Below are 14,822 nucleotides of genomic sequence, written 5' to 3'. Positions count from 1 at the left end.
TGGAGAACCTATGGCACTCCAGATGTTCAAGGACTATGCTGACTCACTAGGTGTGCTCTGCCTTGGGAAAGGCAGACTGCAAATAATGTAAATAAATAAACATGCAAAGAGGCGGCAAGAGGGTGGGTGAGCGTGAAACCCTAACTCGTGCTCAGCCAGAAGGGGCTCTGGCGCTTGAAAGACTGCTCTCTCGTTCCAGCAGCTGTTGAAGAACCTCCCGATTGTGCCGGAATGGGAAGGAAGTGGCTTCCGGAGCTCACTCCTGCTTTGAGCGCAATAGGTCAAGAGCAGGCAGTTTTGGGCCTGCAGGAAGCATCTGGAGGGCCGCTGGTGAGGGCTGTCTGTGGCCCTCCCACTTCCCTGCTCTTAACGACCCTCAGGCTGCTGAGCAGTTTTCAGTAGCATCAACTCTGCTAACTGGTTGTTCCAGACAAGCTGCTAAACTGCTTGAGGGATGAGTGAAGCTCTTTGGTAGGCAGCGTGGGCCTGTGAGCCGTGGCTCTTCCAACTGTGGTCTTCAGCTGGCAATTGCTCTGACTCCTTCTCCTCCCCATTCATCATATATCTATTTATCATTTATTTGAAATATTAGTACCTTGCTTTTCCCTTTTGGCTCAAGACAGCTTAGAGTTTCAAAATGAAAAGCATATAACACACACACACACCACAATGAGAGAGATCTGCAAGTCCTAAGCTGTGACGGCTTTGAAGGTCATAACCAGCACACTGAATTGTGGCTGGATCGACGCTGGGCAACTACTGCCGCTGTTTTAAAAGTTGGGCTGCCGTGTTTTGAACCTGTTGCTGTTCCCACGGTTAATTATTCAGATCTGTCTTGTGGGGTGGTTATAAGGCTCGTTAAAATGCTGTGTGTAAACTGTTTTCCAGACTGCATATGGCACTGCAGAAATGCTGTATATCTTTATTTGCATTATTTATAGTTCACCTTCACTGAGATTCAAGTCGGATTACACAGTGCAAGATAATTTAAATCAACAAAAACGGCATGTCCGATAGACAATACAGTGGAGGTTTGAACTGCAGAAATTACGTAATAGGAGCATACTTACAACAACGTACAAGACTTTCTATACATAGTGATATTGTCTGCAGTCCCTGTCTCTCTACCAAAGCATCTGCCTGAACCAGTTATTTACAATGCTGCTCTATTATCTGTGTTTTGAAAAGCTCCCCAGAATAATTCAGTTTTGCATGGTTTGCAGAAAGCCAGCAATGGCCATTCCACAAGGTGAAAGCCGCAACAGAGAACGCACATACACAGTCAGTTGTTGATTTTGTCCATTTGTGGGTTCCCCCTACAGAAGACTTTGCTCAGATAACCGAAGCTGTTGTGGTGGATCATAAGAGAAGCAGTCCCACAGATATGCTTGGACATGATCTCTGTTTTTCTGATTTCATTGTGAGCATGTGATTTTAAAAAAACCAGTAACAGCTTGTAGTGAGGATGGATCCCAGTAAGACCATCAGGCACAGAAACATTTTTCCAGACCATGTATTACAGGTGGCTGTTGCTTGTGGTTGGGGGGAGTTTGTAAAAGCATTTTAAAATTTATTTATCCCACCTTTCTACAATCTATATTCACGTTGGCTATTAAAATTACAATAAATATATAACAAAGCAAAAAATTTAAACCAGCATATCAGCAACAAAACAACTATTAAGAGTAAAACAACATTTTAACAATAAAACCATTATTAGCAGCAAATATTAATAATCCAAATATGCAATAATAAACCTAATATAACTCACTTATTAAACTCTCAGTTGTTAAAATAGATGTTAAAAAGTGACTGGAACAAAAAAGGAAGTCTTGGTCAGGGCGACATAAGGTGATCAGGGAGAAAGATGTCATGGGTGTGCCCTCGCTGCAATGAGCTCCTGGCACTCAAGGAACATGTGCGTTCTCTTGAAGCCAAGGTGGCAGACCTGGAGAAGCTGAAAGAGGCAGAGAGGGTGACAGACGAGGCTTTCAGGGACCTAACAGCCGGGTCCCACTCCCAAGGTGACATCTCTTCAGATGTCATGGAGAATGAAGGCCTTGGGATGGAGGGTGCCAGTCTGAGGTGGTGGAAAATGCTCCCTTAGATGGGATCCCTTCCTTAACTGGTGATCAGCTATCCTCTCGCACTGAGGATACCCCTAGGGGAGGTGGGGGGTCTCCTTGTGAGTATAGGTGATCTCGATCATTAGAAATGTAGAGAGTTGGGTTTGTGGAGAGGCGTGATGACCGCGATGGTGACTTGCCTGCCTGAGTCGGGTTGGCTTGGATGTCACGCTTCGATCTAGATAGGTGGTGGCTTTAGACAGTGCTGGGGTGGAGTCAGCAGTTGTGTGAGTCCATACTGATTGGCACCAATGACATTGGGAATATGGCAGTCGGGAGGTTCTGGAAGCCTAAATTTAGGCTGCTAGGAAACAGAAAGGTTGAAGTCCAGGACCTCCAAGGTGGCATTCTCAGAAATGCTACCTGGGTTCCACAGCGCGCAGGGCGAGGCGCCATAAGGGCAAGCTGGAGATACAGGGATCTCAATGTGTGGATGTGAGAAGGTCGGGTGTAAGGCAGAGGGTTTCAGATTTGTCAGGAACTGTGGAACCTTTGGGACAAGGTAGGCCTGGTAATAAACGGTGACGGGCTTCATCCTTAGCTTAAGAGGAACCAGGCTGCTGGCGCTCAACATTAAAAAAAGGTGGCAGAACAGCTTTTAAACTGATCACTGGGGGAAAGCCGGCTATGGGAGCTTCGAGGGGTGACTTCGGTTCAGAATACAGTATCCATGGGGATGCAGGCAGAGAGGGAGGTTTATCTAAATCAACCACATACAAGCAAGGAGTATAGCAATGTGCATGTGATAAGGGATAGTGTCTACAAAAGACTTAAGGGTAAAGCACATAAATCCCAGGTTAAGGACATTTATTGGGTATACAGGTGTTCCTGCGCGCTAATAGTAGAAGCCATCTCAATCTAAAATGGGGGAACTAGAGTACAGAGTTTTGAAGGAGGACATTGATATAGTGGGCATTACAGAGACATGGTGGAATGAGGAGAACCAGTGGGATGCTGTTATACCAGGCTACAGGCTCTATAGGAAGGATAGGATAGGGCGCATTGGGGGTGGAGTTGCCCTTTACATCAAAGAGAGCATAGTATCACATAAAATAGACAATGCAAGGGGAGCTGGTTCCCCTACAGAATCACTGTACCAGGTGTGAAGGACAGTTTAATACCAGGTGTGAAGGACAGTTTAATATTAGGAATATATTATCGTCCCCCTGACCAAAGTGCACAAGAGGATTCTGAGATGGAAGAAGAAATTAGAGAGGCCAACAAAAACAAAAATGTAGTGGTAATGGGTGATTTTAACTATCCCCATATAAACTGGAAAAATGCATGTTCAGGTCATAGTAAGGAGAGAGCATTCCTGGATATGCTAAATGACTGTGGCTTAGAGCAGATGGTTGTGGAACCAACCAGGGGAGATGTGATCCTAGATCTAATTCTATGTGGGACCCAGGACCTGGTGCAGGAAGTCAGTGTTGTTGAGCCGATAGGGAACAGCGACCACAATGCTGCCAGATTCAGCATCTCAGCATGCGAACAAGTGGCAGCTACTACCGAAGTTACATTCACCTTCAGTAAGGGAAATTTCTCAAAGATGATGGGGATAGTTCTCACGATGCTGAAAGGGAAAATCAATATAGTCAAAACTGTCCAGGATGCTTTGAGGTTATTTTAAAACACAGTAATAAAAGCTCAGCTGGAATGTGTTCCACATGGTTGTGAAAAGGCAGCACCCAGTCCAAAAAAGAAAGCCACCATGGTTAACAAATAAGAGAGGTTGAGGAAATTATCAGGAAAAAGAAAATGTCTTTGTGGAAAATGGAAGTCCAGCCTTACGGATTAAATAGAATATGGAGAGGGAAATCACAAATGGTGGCAAAAGGAGAAGCAAGTTAGCTGTGGGCGGAGGCAAAAAAGGATTATGAGGAATGCATGGCTGCGAACATCAAGACCACCAGCAACAAACAGTTCTTCAAGTACATCAAAAGCAGGAAGCCAAAGCAAGGGAAGCTGCAGGCCCGTTAGATGACAAAGGAACAAGGGTGGTGCTAAAAGATGGCGGTGAGATTGCAGAGAAGCTTCGAATGAATTCTTTGTGACCATCTTCACCCAAGAGGAGGTGAGGAACATTCCTGCACTCCGAACCAAGCTTCTTAGGAGGCTAATCCGAGGAACTAGCTGATAGTGGTAGGACAAGGAAGAAGTTCTGGCAGCCATTGATAAACTAAATGTTACCAAATCCCCTGGCCCAGATTGCATTCACCCAAGAGTTCTTAAAGAGCCCGGCTATGAAATTGCTGATCTTCTCAATTTTTTTTTTAATATGCAACTTATCCCTGAAATCAGGCTCCATCCCTGAAGACTGGAAGATGGCCAATGTCACACCAATCTTTAAGAAAGGATCTAGGGGGGACCCGGGAAATTACAGGCCAGTCAGTTTGACATCTGTTTCTGGTAAATTAGTAGAATCTATCATTAAAGATAAAATTATTAAACATGTAGAAAAGCAAGACCTGCTGAGAAAGAGTCAGCATGGCTTTTGCAGAGGCAAATCCTGTCTTACAAACTTACTAGAGTTCTTTGAGGGTGTAAACAGGCATGTGGACAGGGGTGAACCTGTGGACATTGTCTACTTGGATTTCCAAAAGGCTTTTGACAAAGTTCCTCACCAGAGACTGTTGAGAAAACTCAGCAATGAAGGAATAAGAGGGGAAGTCCTCCTATGGATTAAAAACTACGTTGAGAAAACAGGAAACAAAGAGTGGGTGTAAATGGGAAGTTCTCACAATGGAGAGATGTAGGGAGTGGTGTCCCCCCAAGGATCCGTTTTGGGACCAGTGCTCTTTAACCTATTCATAAATGACCTGGAAGCAGGGGTGGGTATGCAGGTGGCCAAGTTTGCAGATGATACCAAATTATGTAGGGTGGTGAGAACTACAAAGGATTGCTTAAGAGCTCCTGGCCGGACCTTGATAAATTAGGTGAGTGGGCTTAAGAAATGGTAAATGCAGTTCAATGTAGCAAAATGTAAAGTGATGCAATAATAGGGGCAAAAAATCCAAACTTCACATACAAGCTACAGGGGTCAGTGCCATCAGTCACAGACCAGGAAAGGGATTTAGGCGTCTTAGTTTATAGTTCCATGGGAATGTCAACTCAATGCATGGCAGCTGTGAAAAAAAGGCAAACTCTATGCTGGGGATCATTAGGAAAGGAAATTGATACCAAAACTGCAAAGACTGGTCATGGCCTTATATAAAGCAGTAGTGTGCTAATCGCGACTTGGAGTAATTGTGTCCAGTTCTGGTCAGCCAAGCATCTCAAAAAGGATATTGGAGGAGATAGAAAAAGTGCAGAGCAGGGCAACACATTGAGGGACTGGAGCACCTTCCCTATGAGGAGAGAGGCTGCAGCGTTTGGGACTCCTTTAGTTTGGAGAGGAGGCATGCTAAGGGGGGATGTGATTGAAGTCTATAAAATTATGCATGGGGTAGAAAATGCTGACAGAGAGAAATTTTTCTCTCTTTCTCACAATACTAGAACCAGGGGGCATTCATTGAAAATGCTGGGGGGAAGAATTAGGACTAATAAAAGGAAACACTTCTTCACACAACGTGTGATTGGTGTTTGGAATATGCTGCCACAGGAGGTGGTGATGGGCCACTAACCTGGATAGTTTTAAAAGGGGCTTGGACAGATTTATGGAGGAGAAGTCGATTTATGGCTACCAATCTTGATCCTCTTTGATCTGAGATTGCAAATGCCTTAACAGACCAGGTGATCGGGAGCAACAGCCGCAGAAGGCCATTGCATTCACTTCCTACATGTGAGCTCCCAAAGGCACCTGGTGGGCCACTGCGAGTAGCAGAGAGCTGGACTAGATGGACTTTGGTCTGATCCAGCTGGCTTGTTCTTATATTCTTATGTTCTTAAAGAGCAAACCGAGCTCCCCTTGGGAGGGCATAATAGAGTCTGGGTCAGCCATTGCACAGATTCTCTCTTGAGTCCTTGCAAAACTTTTTTTGGGGGGTAGAGGAGATACCCTCCTCAGATGACCTTACTAAATGGGCAGGTTTGTATGGGAGTCTTTGTTGGAAAATATTTATAAACTAGTGGACAGCCCGTTTCACCCCACACCAAATGTCCCTTCCAGTTTCTACAACATTTGCACTACAGAGCTTCAAAGAATCTGGGAACCGTTCGCACCTTCTTGCAGATGAGCTGGCGCCAGGAGGTTGCCAGGAAGGGAAGAGGGAAACAGGAAAGCATTTACAGGAAAACATTTGCAATTCTTACACAGCAAGACATCCAGGCACTGACAGGCATGGTCCCGACATATGTTGGGGGTAAGGAGACACACACGCAAAGCAGTGCCTGAGTAGCTGGGTGTGATTATCTTCCAGGCCATTTAAAGCTTTAAAATTGAAACCAGCTCGTAGAATTGGGCCAGAGAATGGCGACCTTAAGTCTGTGTCCCATACCTGAGAGGAGTTGTCCTGTCATACCTTGAACTAATTGAGAGTTTTGGGCTGTCGTAATTATTTGGTGTGCTAATTAGTGTCCTGGGTGTGTTCCTGATTGCCCGCTTCTGTGTGTGTGCAGTAAGAATCTGCTATAGGCCTTCTTTTGCCCCCTTCCATTATTTTAAGGCTACAACAAGTCAGGTGTTCTGCAGGATCATTAACTGCTGTTGACTTCTTTGCCCAACAGAGTCCAGGAGTGTCTTCAAACCATTTACGTCTCAGCTACGGCTGCCCCCTTGCAGATCAGAGGCCCCGCTTAGTTCCTGAATCTGCCTTCCCCACCTTTCTTTAAATATTATTCTCTGGAGATTCTTGTTTTTTCTTTTTTTTATCCCACGACTGACTCTCTACTTCTTTGCCCTTCTGCAAGAACAGGAAGTTATGAGTGCCCCTGAGTGAGAAGTAAATGCTTCAAGGGTTTAAAAAGACCAAACAGTTTCCTGGGGGGGGGGGGGGAGGGGGGGGCTACATTGGAATTCACCTGGATCCATGGTAATCTTTACTAGTGATTTTCCTTCCGGTGTCGGTGGCTTTTGACTGAGCCAGAATTCTGCTGCTGGCAGCCAGGTAGCTGTCTAGACTGGCACATCGACCTCGATTTCTGCATCATATGGGATAAATTCCTGCTGTGGGGCGGGGGGGGGGGGGGGGGCCTCGGGGTTGGCCATCTGGGCCTGTACAGAAAAAAACAGATTTAGTCAACTGACTGGTGGGATGATATTGGCCAAGTATGTTTTTGAAGCATTAACTTTATTAGAAAGAAAAATTAAAAATATACTTATACTAATTGTCAAGAGTGATTTCACAGTTTCACAATGATTATTTGGTGTTCTAGTTAGTGCCCTGGGCGCCTTTTAAACATTATGTTCAAACAGTATTCACAATGTTAGGCATGATGAATGATTCACTGGATTGTTTGTTTCCCTTTTCTCTTTCTCCCGGGATGCTGGGCTTGGCCTGTTGTTACTGAATGCAGAGGGGATGCAGGCCCTGGCTCCTGCTGCAAGCCACACAGCCTCATGGATCACTGGGGACCACGTGCTTCCTCTGCAAAGGGGCTTTGCTCTCCTGCCTGGTGTCTCCAGGGCTGAAGAATGGGATTTTTAATAAGGAAAAACAGCCAGCAGTGCAGGGTCACCAACCTGGTTTGTTGTCAGGTTCCCCTTGGGAGTCTACCCTGAGATTCAAGTATTCAGCTACTCCTCGGTTTATCATGGACTCCACATCAGGCCCCTTCTAGAAGTACCTGATTCAGGATGCTGGGGCAGGAAATGCTGAAGCCCAAGCCCAGAAGCTTTTCTTATGCCCTCGCTAGTCTTCTTTTACTGGCGCCACCTGTTCTGGTTTACCTAAGCCCTGTATCGCCTAAAGAAAGCTTTTTAAATGGAAAGGGGCAGACAACGTGTGTTTAACTGAATATTTTAAAAACAGGAGTGCTTGTAAGAACACCTTTGTCTACTTGCTTAGATCTGGCCTGGATTCGCCCCAGCACAGCCAGCCAGGGGCCTGGTTTAGTCCCTGTGATCAGAGTGCCAGTGGAGCGAAAAGAGGAGGAGTCACGGCCACCTGACCTAACCCCTGCTGTATCTCTCGTTCACCAGGCCCTGTTTGTGCTCTTCATCCTGGCTTACATCCACATTGCCTTCTCTCGCTCGCCCATCAACTGCTTGGAGCATGTCCGGGATAAGTGGCCACGGGACGGCATCCTGAGAGTGGAGATCCAGCGCAATTCAACTCGGGCCCCCATCTTCCTCCAGTTCTGTGAGAACGAGAAGTTCCCAGGCATGGTGATGGAGGAGGAGGAGGAAGAGGAGGAGGAGGAGATGACCGTGGAGATGTTTGGGAACAACTCTGTCAGGGTAGGCGAGGCGTTGCAGCCCGCTCCTTCCTACCGGTTGAGGTTGCCCCACTGCCCCTTGAGAACTGCAGCTTGTTAAGAAAGATAAGCTTCAGGGGTTAATTGAGCCCCTGTGGGTTCGCCTAGTGCATCAGCGGCCAGCTTGCTGCAGCTCCTGTAGGTTGTCTTGGAGTGGGCCTTGAGAGGTTCCCCAAACTGATAGTTTTGGGGGACTTCAACATCCATGCCGAGTCGGCCTCATCTTCAGTGGCTGCAGAGCTAGTGTCGTCCATGGCAATGCTAGGCCTCTCCCTTATGAACCCCGGGGGTCCCACACGTCGCCATACCCTGGATTTGATCTTTGGGGCAGGTGTGAATGTGGTCTTATCCTCTATTGTTAGAGTTCCATGGTCTGACTGCTTCATTCTTAAGGCCCTGATTGAAATGTCTGCGCTCCCCAGTTTAGGTGACAGGCAGATTTGGACTCGCCCACGGAGACTTATGGATCCACTTCGGTTCCAGAATATCCTGTGGGAGTCACCACTTGCCAGTGACTCTCTTGAGGAGCTGATAGGGATCTGTGAGACCAAACTCTGAAATGATTGAGAATGTCGCACCAAGGCCCCCTCTCTGCCCACGCTCCAAATTAGCCTGCTGGTGTACGGAGGAGATGAGGGTGAAGTGGGGACTGAGACGGCTTGAGCGAGTGTGGCGGCAGTATCGTGACGAAGAGGCAAGACACTCGTATAGGACGTTTATGAAGGCCTACGAGATAGCAGTGAAGGAGGCTAAGAAATTCTATGCTGCTTCCATTGCTTCTGTGAGCTCACGCCCAGCACAATTGTTTAGAGTAATTTGGACGCTTACAGCCTCTGTTATGGGTCCTCAAACACAGAAATTGGCTTTTAGCTGTGAAGCTTTTGTAAGCCTCTTTGCAGATAAAATCTCGTCTCTCCGCCACAACCTGCCTGCCTCGGTTGATACAGCAAGTGAACAAAAGGCCCCTCGCCTGTCTTCTGGCTCTTGGTTGGACCATTTCAGCTGACAGGATACTGGCTGCGGTTCAGGCAACCATTTGTCCTCTTGACCCGTTCCCTTCCTGGCTGGTGAAGCCCAGCGGGGATGTGCTATGGCAGTGGTGGCGAACCTTTGGTACTCCAGATGTTATGGACTACAATTCCCATCAGCCCCTGCCAGCATGGCCAATTGGGCATGCTGGCAGGGGCTGATGGGAATTGTAGTCCATAACATCTGGAGTGCCAAAGGTTCGCCACCATGACGCTATAGGGCCCCCTATTGAAAATTATCAACCTCTCCCTTGAGCAAGGAGTATTTCCAATGTGGCTGAAAGAAGCAGTGGTCTGCCCACTCTTGAAAAGACCAACTTTAGATCAAAATGATCTGGCCAATTACTACCTGGTTTCAAACGTTTCATTTCTGGGTAAGGTAATTGAGAGAGTGCTTGCGGAGCAGTTTCAGGCTTTTCTGAATGAAACGAAAGTGTTAGATCCCTTTCAGTCTGGCTTCTGTTCTGGTCATGGGATGGAGACCATGTCAGTCACCATCATGGATGACCTATGCCTTCAGCTGGATCGAGGTGGGTCGGCGCTGCTGGTATTATTAGATCTTACCAAAGCATTTGACATGGTAGATCATGACCTGTTGGTCCACTGCCTTGCTGATGTCTCCAGGGCTGGGGACTGCAGGTAATATTGGGGGGGGGGGAGGTTTCTGAGCGGCACCCTATTATATGTGGGTTGTCGCAGGTGGCCATCCTCTCCCCATTGTTGTTTAATATCTATATGCGGCCCCTGGCCCAGCTGATGCAGAGTTTTGGGCTGGGATGTCATCAATATGTGGATGACACCCAGCTCATCTTCACGATGGAGGGCTGACCGGCTTCTGCCCCTGAGGCTCTCCAGCACTGTTTGGAAGCCGTAGCTGATTGGTGGAGAGCAAGCAGACTGAAATTAAATCTATTGAAGACGGAGATTCTGTGACTCAGCCAGGGGGATCGACTGTTGATTTTCCAGTTGCCGGTTCTTGACAGTGAGGCCCTCCATCTGGCCTCACCAGTAAAATGCCTGGGTGTTACCTTGGGCTCCACTCTTTTGTTGGAAGACCTGGTCACAAAGACAGCCCAGGCAGCCTTTTTCCACCTACAACAGGCCAGGCAGCTGTCCCCCTATCTCTCCCGGGCTGATTTGGCCACAGTAATCCATGCAGTGGTAACTTCTAGGCTACTGTAACTCGCTTTACACAGGCCTGCCTTTGACGTTGATCCGGAAACTGAAGCTTGTACAGCTGGCAGCTGCTGGGCTCTTGGTTGGCGCCTCTAGCCGGGACCACATAGCACTGTCCTGAAAGACCTTCGTTGACTGCCTGTTGAGCACTGGGGCGTCTTCAAAGCTTTGGTGTTGACCTTCAAGGCTATTATCGGTCTTGGACTTGCATATTTGCAAGACTGCCTCTTCCCTTATTGTCCACAAAGGCCCCTCCAGTCTTCAGAGGGGAATCTGTTGGTGGTCCTGGATCCCAAGGATGTCCGGCTGGTATCGACATGGCCCAGGGTGGGATGCACTCCTAATAACATCTGGGCCTGCGGGAGCTGTGTCTTTTTTCAAGCCAGCCAGGCATGCCTTCTTTTAATATTCCATGGCCTTCGTCTGGGTGCGATACGCACGTCTACCCCCTCTAGGCTGCTGTTTTCAGTTTTACGCCATCTTGTTATTAACTGGTTTTTAATGTTTTTACTTTGTATTGCTTTTATCATTTAATATTTCTATATATATGTAAGCTGCCTCACAACTCCCTTGGGAAGTAGGCAGGATATAAATGTAAAATATCAATAAATAAGTCTGGGCTGGCTGGATCAAGGCCAGGTCTATCCCGTCTAAGCCGGCTGAAAAGCTTCTGCGGAAGCCACTACGGAAGGACATGCACAGGAGGGCTTTCCCATCTTTTGTCTCCTTGGCATCTAGGATTCAGAGGAGGTTCCATTGAGTGATTATGGGTGTGGGAAGTCAAATTCATATAGAAACATAGAGCTGGAAGAAACTTCAAGACTCCCACCCTTTTCACAACACTGGGAATTCATAGCTACCTTGAACCGCCTTGGTCCTCCCAGTGGCCCCTGCTCTTATTCTATAGAGTGAAGGCATTGAACTCATAGGCTTCCCTGCCCATCTATTAAAAGAAAAATGCCTTCTCTGACTCCAAGTCATGATCTAATTTTAACCTGGGCATGTGAAAGTTGGGGGTGACAGCCCTTCCAGTTTATGTAGTACAATTATATTAGCTTCTTCCTCTTTGTGGACCATGAAACCAAAACAGTTGTCCATAACAAAATTGCAACTAGGCACAAGTCTTGGAGGCCACCCAAATAATTGGGCAACTACATTAGCTGAAAGGGCTTACACCCCCAGCCTCCACATTCTTAATGGTTTCTTGTATGTTTGTATATTTAATTGTATGTCTAAATTGTATGTTATGAGTGAGAGTTGTATGTTTGGTAATAAGTAATTGTTAGAATTAGGCAATAGTAAATAGTGGTAGTCTGTTAGATATAGTGATAAGTGGGTGTTTAGGAATCGCACTAGCACAATAAACGCACGGTGCACTTTATATTGAGACTTGTGTATTAGCAGGATATATCTGTGTGTGTTGGAACTTATCCTCTGTGCAACATTTGATGTTGGCATTTTGAATTCTAACACAGAACATTGTGCACAGCAGTAAAATGGCTGCTGCAGAAGGCAGAGCCAGCCACGAAATGATTGCCTCAGCTTAACCTCAGTACCAGTGTAGATCATGTGCTGTGATGGCAGCTACTGCCAAACCAGCCTTTAAAGAAATCGGCACAGCCAATCAAATCACCTCCAGTAGTCAATCGAAATCTCTACCTGGCCTCAGTCACTTCCTAAAAACACTTGGTGGGTACCAGAAAATCTGCCAGTGGGCACCATATTGGGGACCCAGGTTTACCCTGAGGAGGAAGTGTTACCGCTGTTTGCCAGGTAACAATAAGTGATTTCAGCTCAGCAACTTATTGAGGTGCAGGAAGCCGACATTCTTCAGAGCAAAAGGATTTTATTTGCAAGTGATGGTCGCAGCTCGGTCAGGAGAATCACGCCTTGCAACGCAGTGCAAGAACTTTTATTCCCAAACTTCAAAGGGGCAAAGGGGCAGGGAAGTGGGAGGTGAGGGGGCAAGTCCTTCACCAAAACACCAATCAAAACAAACAACACGCAAACAGGATCCATTTACAACTTCTGAAAGAGATTACAAATCTCGCTGTCAAGCGTCTTCCTGCGAGATCTCACAATGGTGCTGAACGGAAAGCAGATGTCCATTCATAAAATTCCAGGTGGGCTTGTTGCTGCACCCAGTTGAGTCCTTTATCTGATGGTTGTTTCCTTTAGCAATGCCCTAGGGCTTCCGCCCCACATCGCTGCAACAAAGAAAAGTTCAAACTGTCCAATGGTGGTCCCTGCACGTTTTCCAATGGCTGGGGACCTCTGGGTGCTGGCAACAGATTTGATCTGCAAGTCCAAAGAGGGTCTTTGTCAAGGAGTTGGCTGGGCGTTGGTCTAAGCTGCATTCCAGAGCCAACGTTCTTGTCCCTTAATATCAAACCTTTTCTGGCCACTGCTTTGGCCATCAGACACAAATTTCAAAAATAACATTTCTAAACTTTAAACGTTAGGGAAACCTTAAAGGGATAAACACATATACTTTTAGGCAAACTTTCCTAAACCTAACAAGAACAAAACCTTAAACTTAACTGGAGAACTAAAATCCTAAACAGTAAGAAAATCATAAATTCAACTCTAAAGGGGCTTTTATTACATCCTAGAATGGCATAAACCAGAGGGAAACCATGTATCACTGGTACAATCCTACATATACGTTCTCTGTGAGCCTTATGGAGGCTTCTGATCCACACAGGTCTCCGTGTCCGGGCATGGAGCCAGTGTAGCCAGGCAACCTGTCTCAGGAAAATATTTTGTTTATTTTCCTGTGGCGGTAACAGAAGCATGATAGCAAAGAGCAGACACCCTCACTCGAGATTCACAACGACAGTTAAGATATGTAATGGGCCTTTTGTTATCAGGCGCGCATGTGTTTGGTTGGCTGACGCATCGGGCAGTCATGTGGTTCTTCTGGCTGATGGGAATTGCAGATGAGGGCCCCCACCTTAAGAGGAATGGGCTTCAGTTTCTCCTTGACCTTTTTCCTGGCCCCACAGACTGCGTGATGCCAAGAAAGAGGGCTGGCTCACAGTTGTTTTAGTTGACACAGCTGATGCCAGAGGATTTGAATTCTGTCAGCACAATGTGTTACTTTACTTTCTTGCTTGAGCCATCTGGATAGCCTTGAGCTGTGCTTTTTGGGGAGAGGGGTTGTGCAGGGGGTTATGTAGATCGGTCAAGGTTTCTGTGAACTTTTAATTTTTATTATTTTATATTACCAATGTTTAAGCTTTCTTACTTGAGGGAGCTAGAATGAGTTAGTTTATTCTTATTTCATTTTCTGCCCCATTCCAAGTGGCCCAGAAGGGTTAATTTTTTTTTGTTAAACCAGGTTAATTGCTCGTAGGAGCATGAGACAGAAGTGTCTTTTGCATCCCAACTGCTGGGCATGCCCCAGTGACAGTTTATTGAATTTTACTTCTCAGATGTATGTCATTTGCTTTCCCCAATATGGTTCCCTTCTCTCTCGTTACACTAATAGCCACTCAAAGTGGGAACGAAACAAGCCCGACTGCTTCCATCCCTGCTTGTGTTTATTAATATTGTTTTTAGTACTCTAGCGGGTTGCACTTTATTAAGATTAATCTTCAGCTCTGCTTATTAAGTTTCACGGGTGGGAAGGGGAGCTTTCGTTACTCCTAATACCATTGATCTTACTTTCGGGCTAGTGCTGGCTCATTTTAATGGGCAGGCAGCAGAGACAGTCTTTGCCCAGCCTTGTGAGGTACTGAAGGTTCAGTAGTCAAACGGCTAGTGCTCCAGAGAGAGCTATTTTGAAACGGGGTGGGGGTGGGTGGGGGAATAATCCAGTCAAATGAAGCGGTTGTGCCGCCTTTCCGGGATCCTCAAGGTAGCTGGAATTTAAGGAAAAAAATACTCCTGACCCCACAGTCCTGGGCTGTAAAACTGGGATAGTTGTTCACAGATTGAGGCCCCAGCTGTTGCTCACAGCTGTTGGCCGGTAGGGAGCAAGCTTGGAGGGCGGGACACAGTTGTCGAAGATTCTCTCAGCTGCCCAGGGCTGAGTTCCTTTAATGCCTGACCTGGTCTCGTGGTCAAGCCAGTTCTGGAGGGTCTTCTCTCTTTCAGTTGCTCAACAGTCACGCTTTCCCATTTAGCTAGAGCAGGG

At 46.6% G+C, this 14,822-nt stretch overlaps 1 protein-coding gene across 3 annotated transcripts in view; it reads left to right on the top strand.

Annotated features, from left to right (window-relative positions):
* TMEM259 (transmembrane protein 259) overlaps positions 1-14,822 on the top strand; it is a 46,996-nt gene that overhangs the window by 5,935 nt on the left and 26,239 nt on the right. For 2 of the 3 annotated variants that reach the window (XM_048496152.1, XM_048496151.1), the window contains exon 2: positions 8,206-8,463. The exons of the other annotated variant lie outside the window; for it this stretch is intronic. In XM_048496152.1, the coding sequence (XP_048352109.1) occupies positions 8,206-8,463 (258 nt within the window). The remainder of the gene's footprint in view (positions 1-8,205; positions 8,464-14,822) is intronic. 3 annotated transcript variants of the gene reach the window in all.

Source organism: Sphaerodactylus townsendi, linkage group LG05 (genome assembly GCF_021028975.2).
Source record: "Sphaerodactylus townsendi isolate TG3544 linkage group LG05, MPM_Stown_v2.3, whole genome shotgun sequence".
Classification (NCBI taxonomy): Eukaryota; Metazoa; Chordata; class Lepidosauria; order Squamata; family Sphaerodactylidae; genus Sphaerodactylus; species Sphaerodactylus townsendi.
Note: the sequence above shows the minus strand (reverse complement) of the source record. Positions and strands in the feature narration are given on the sequence as shown.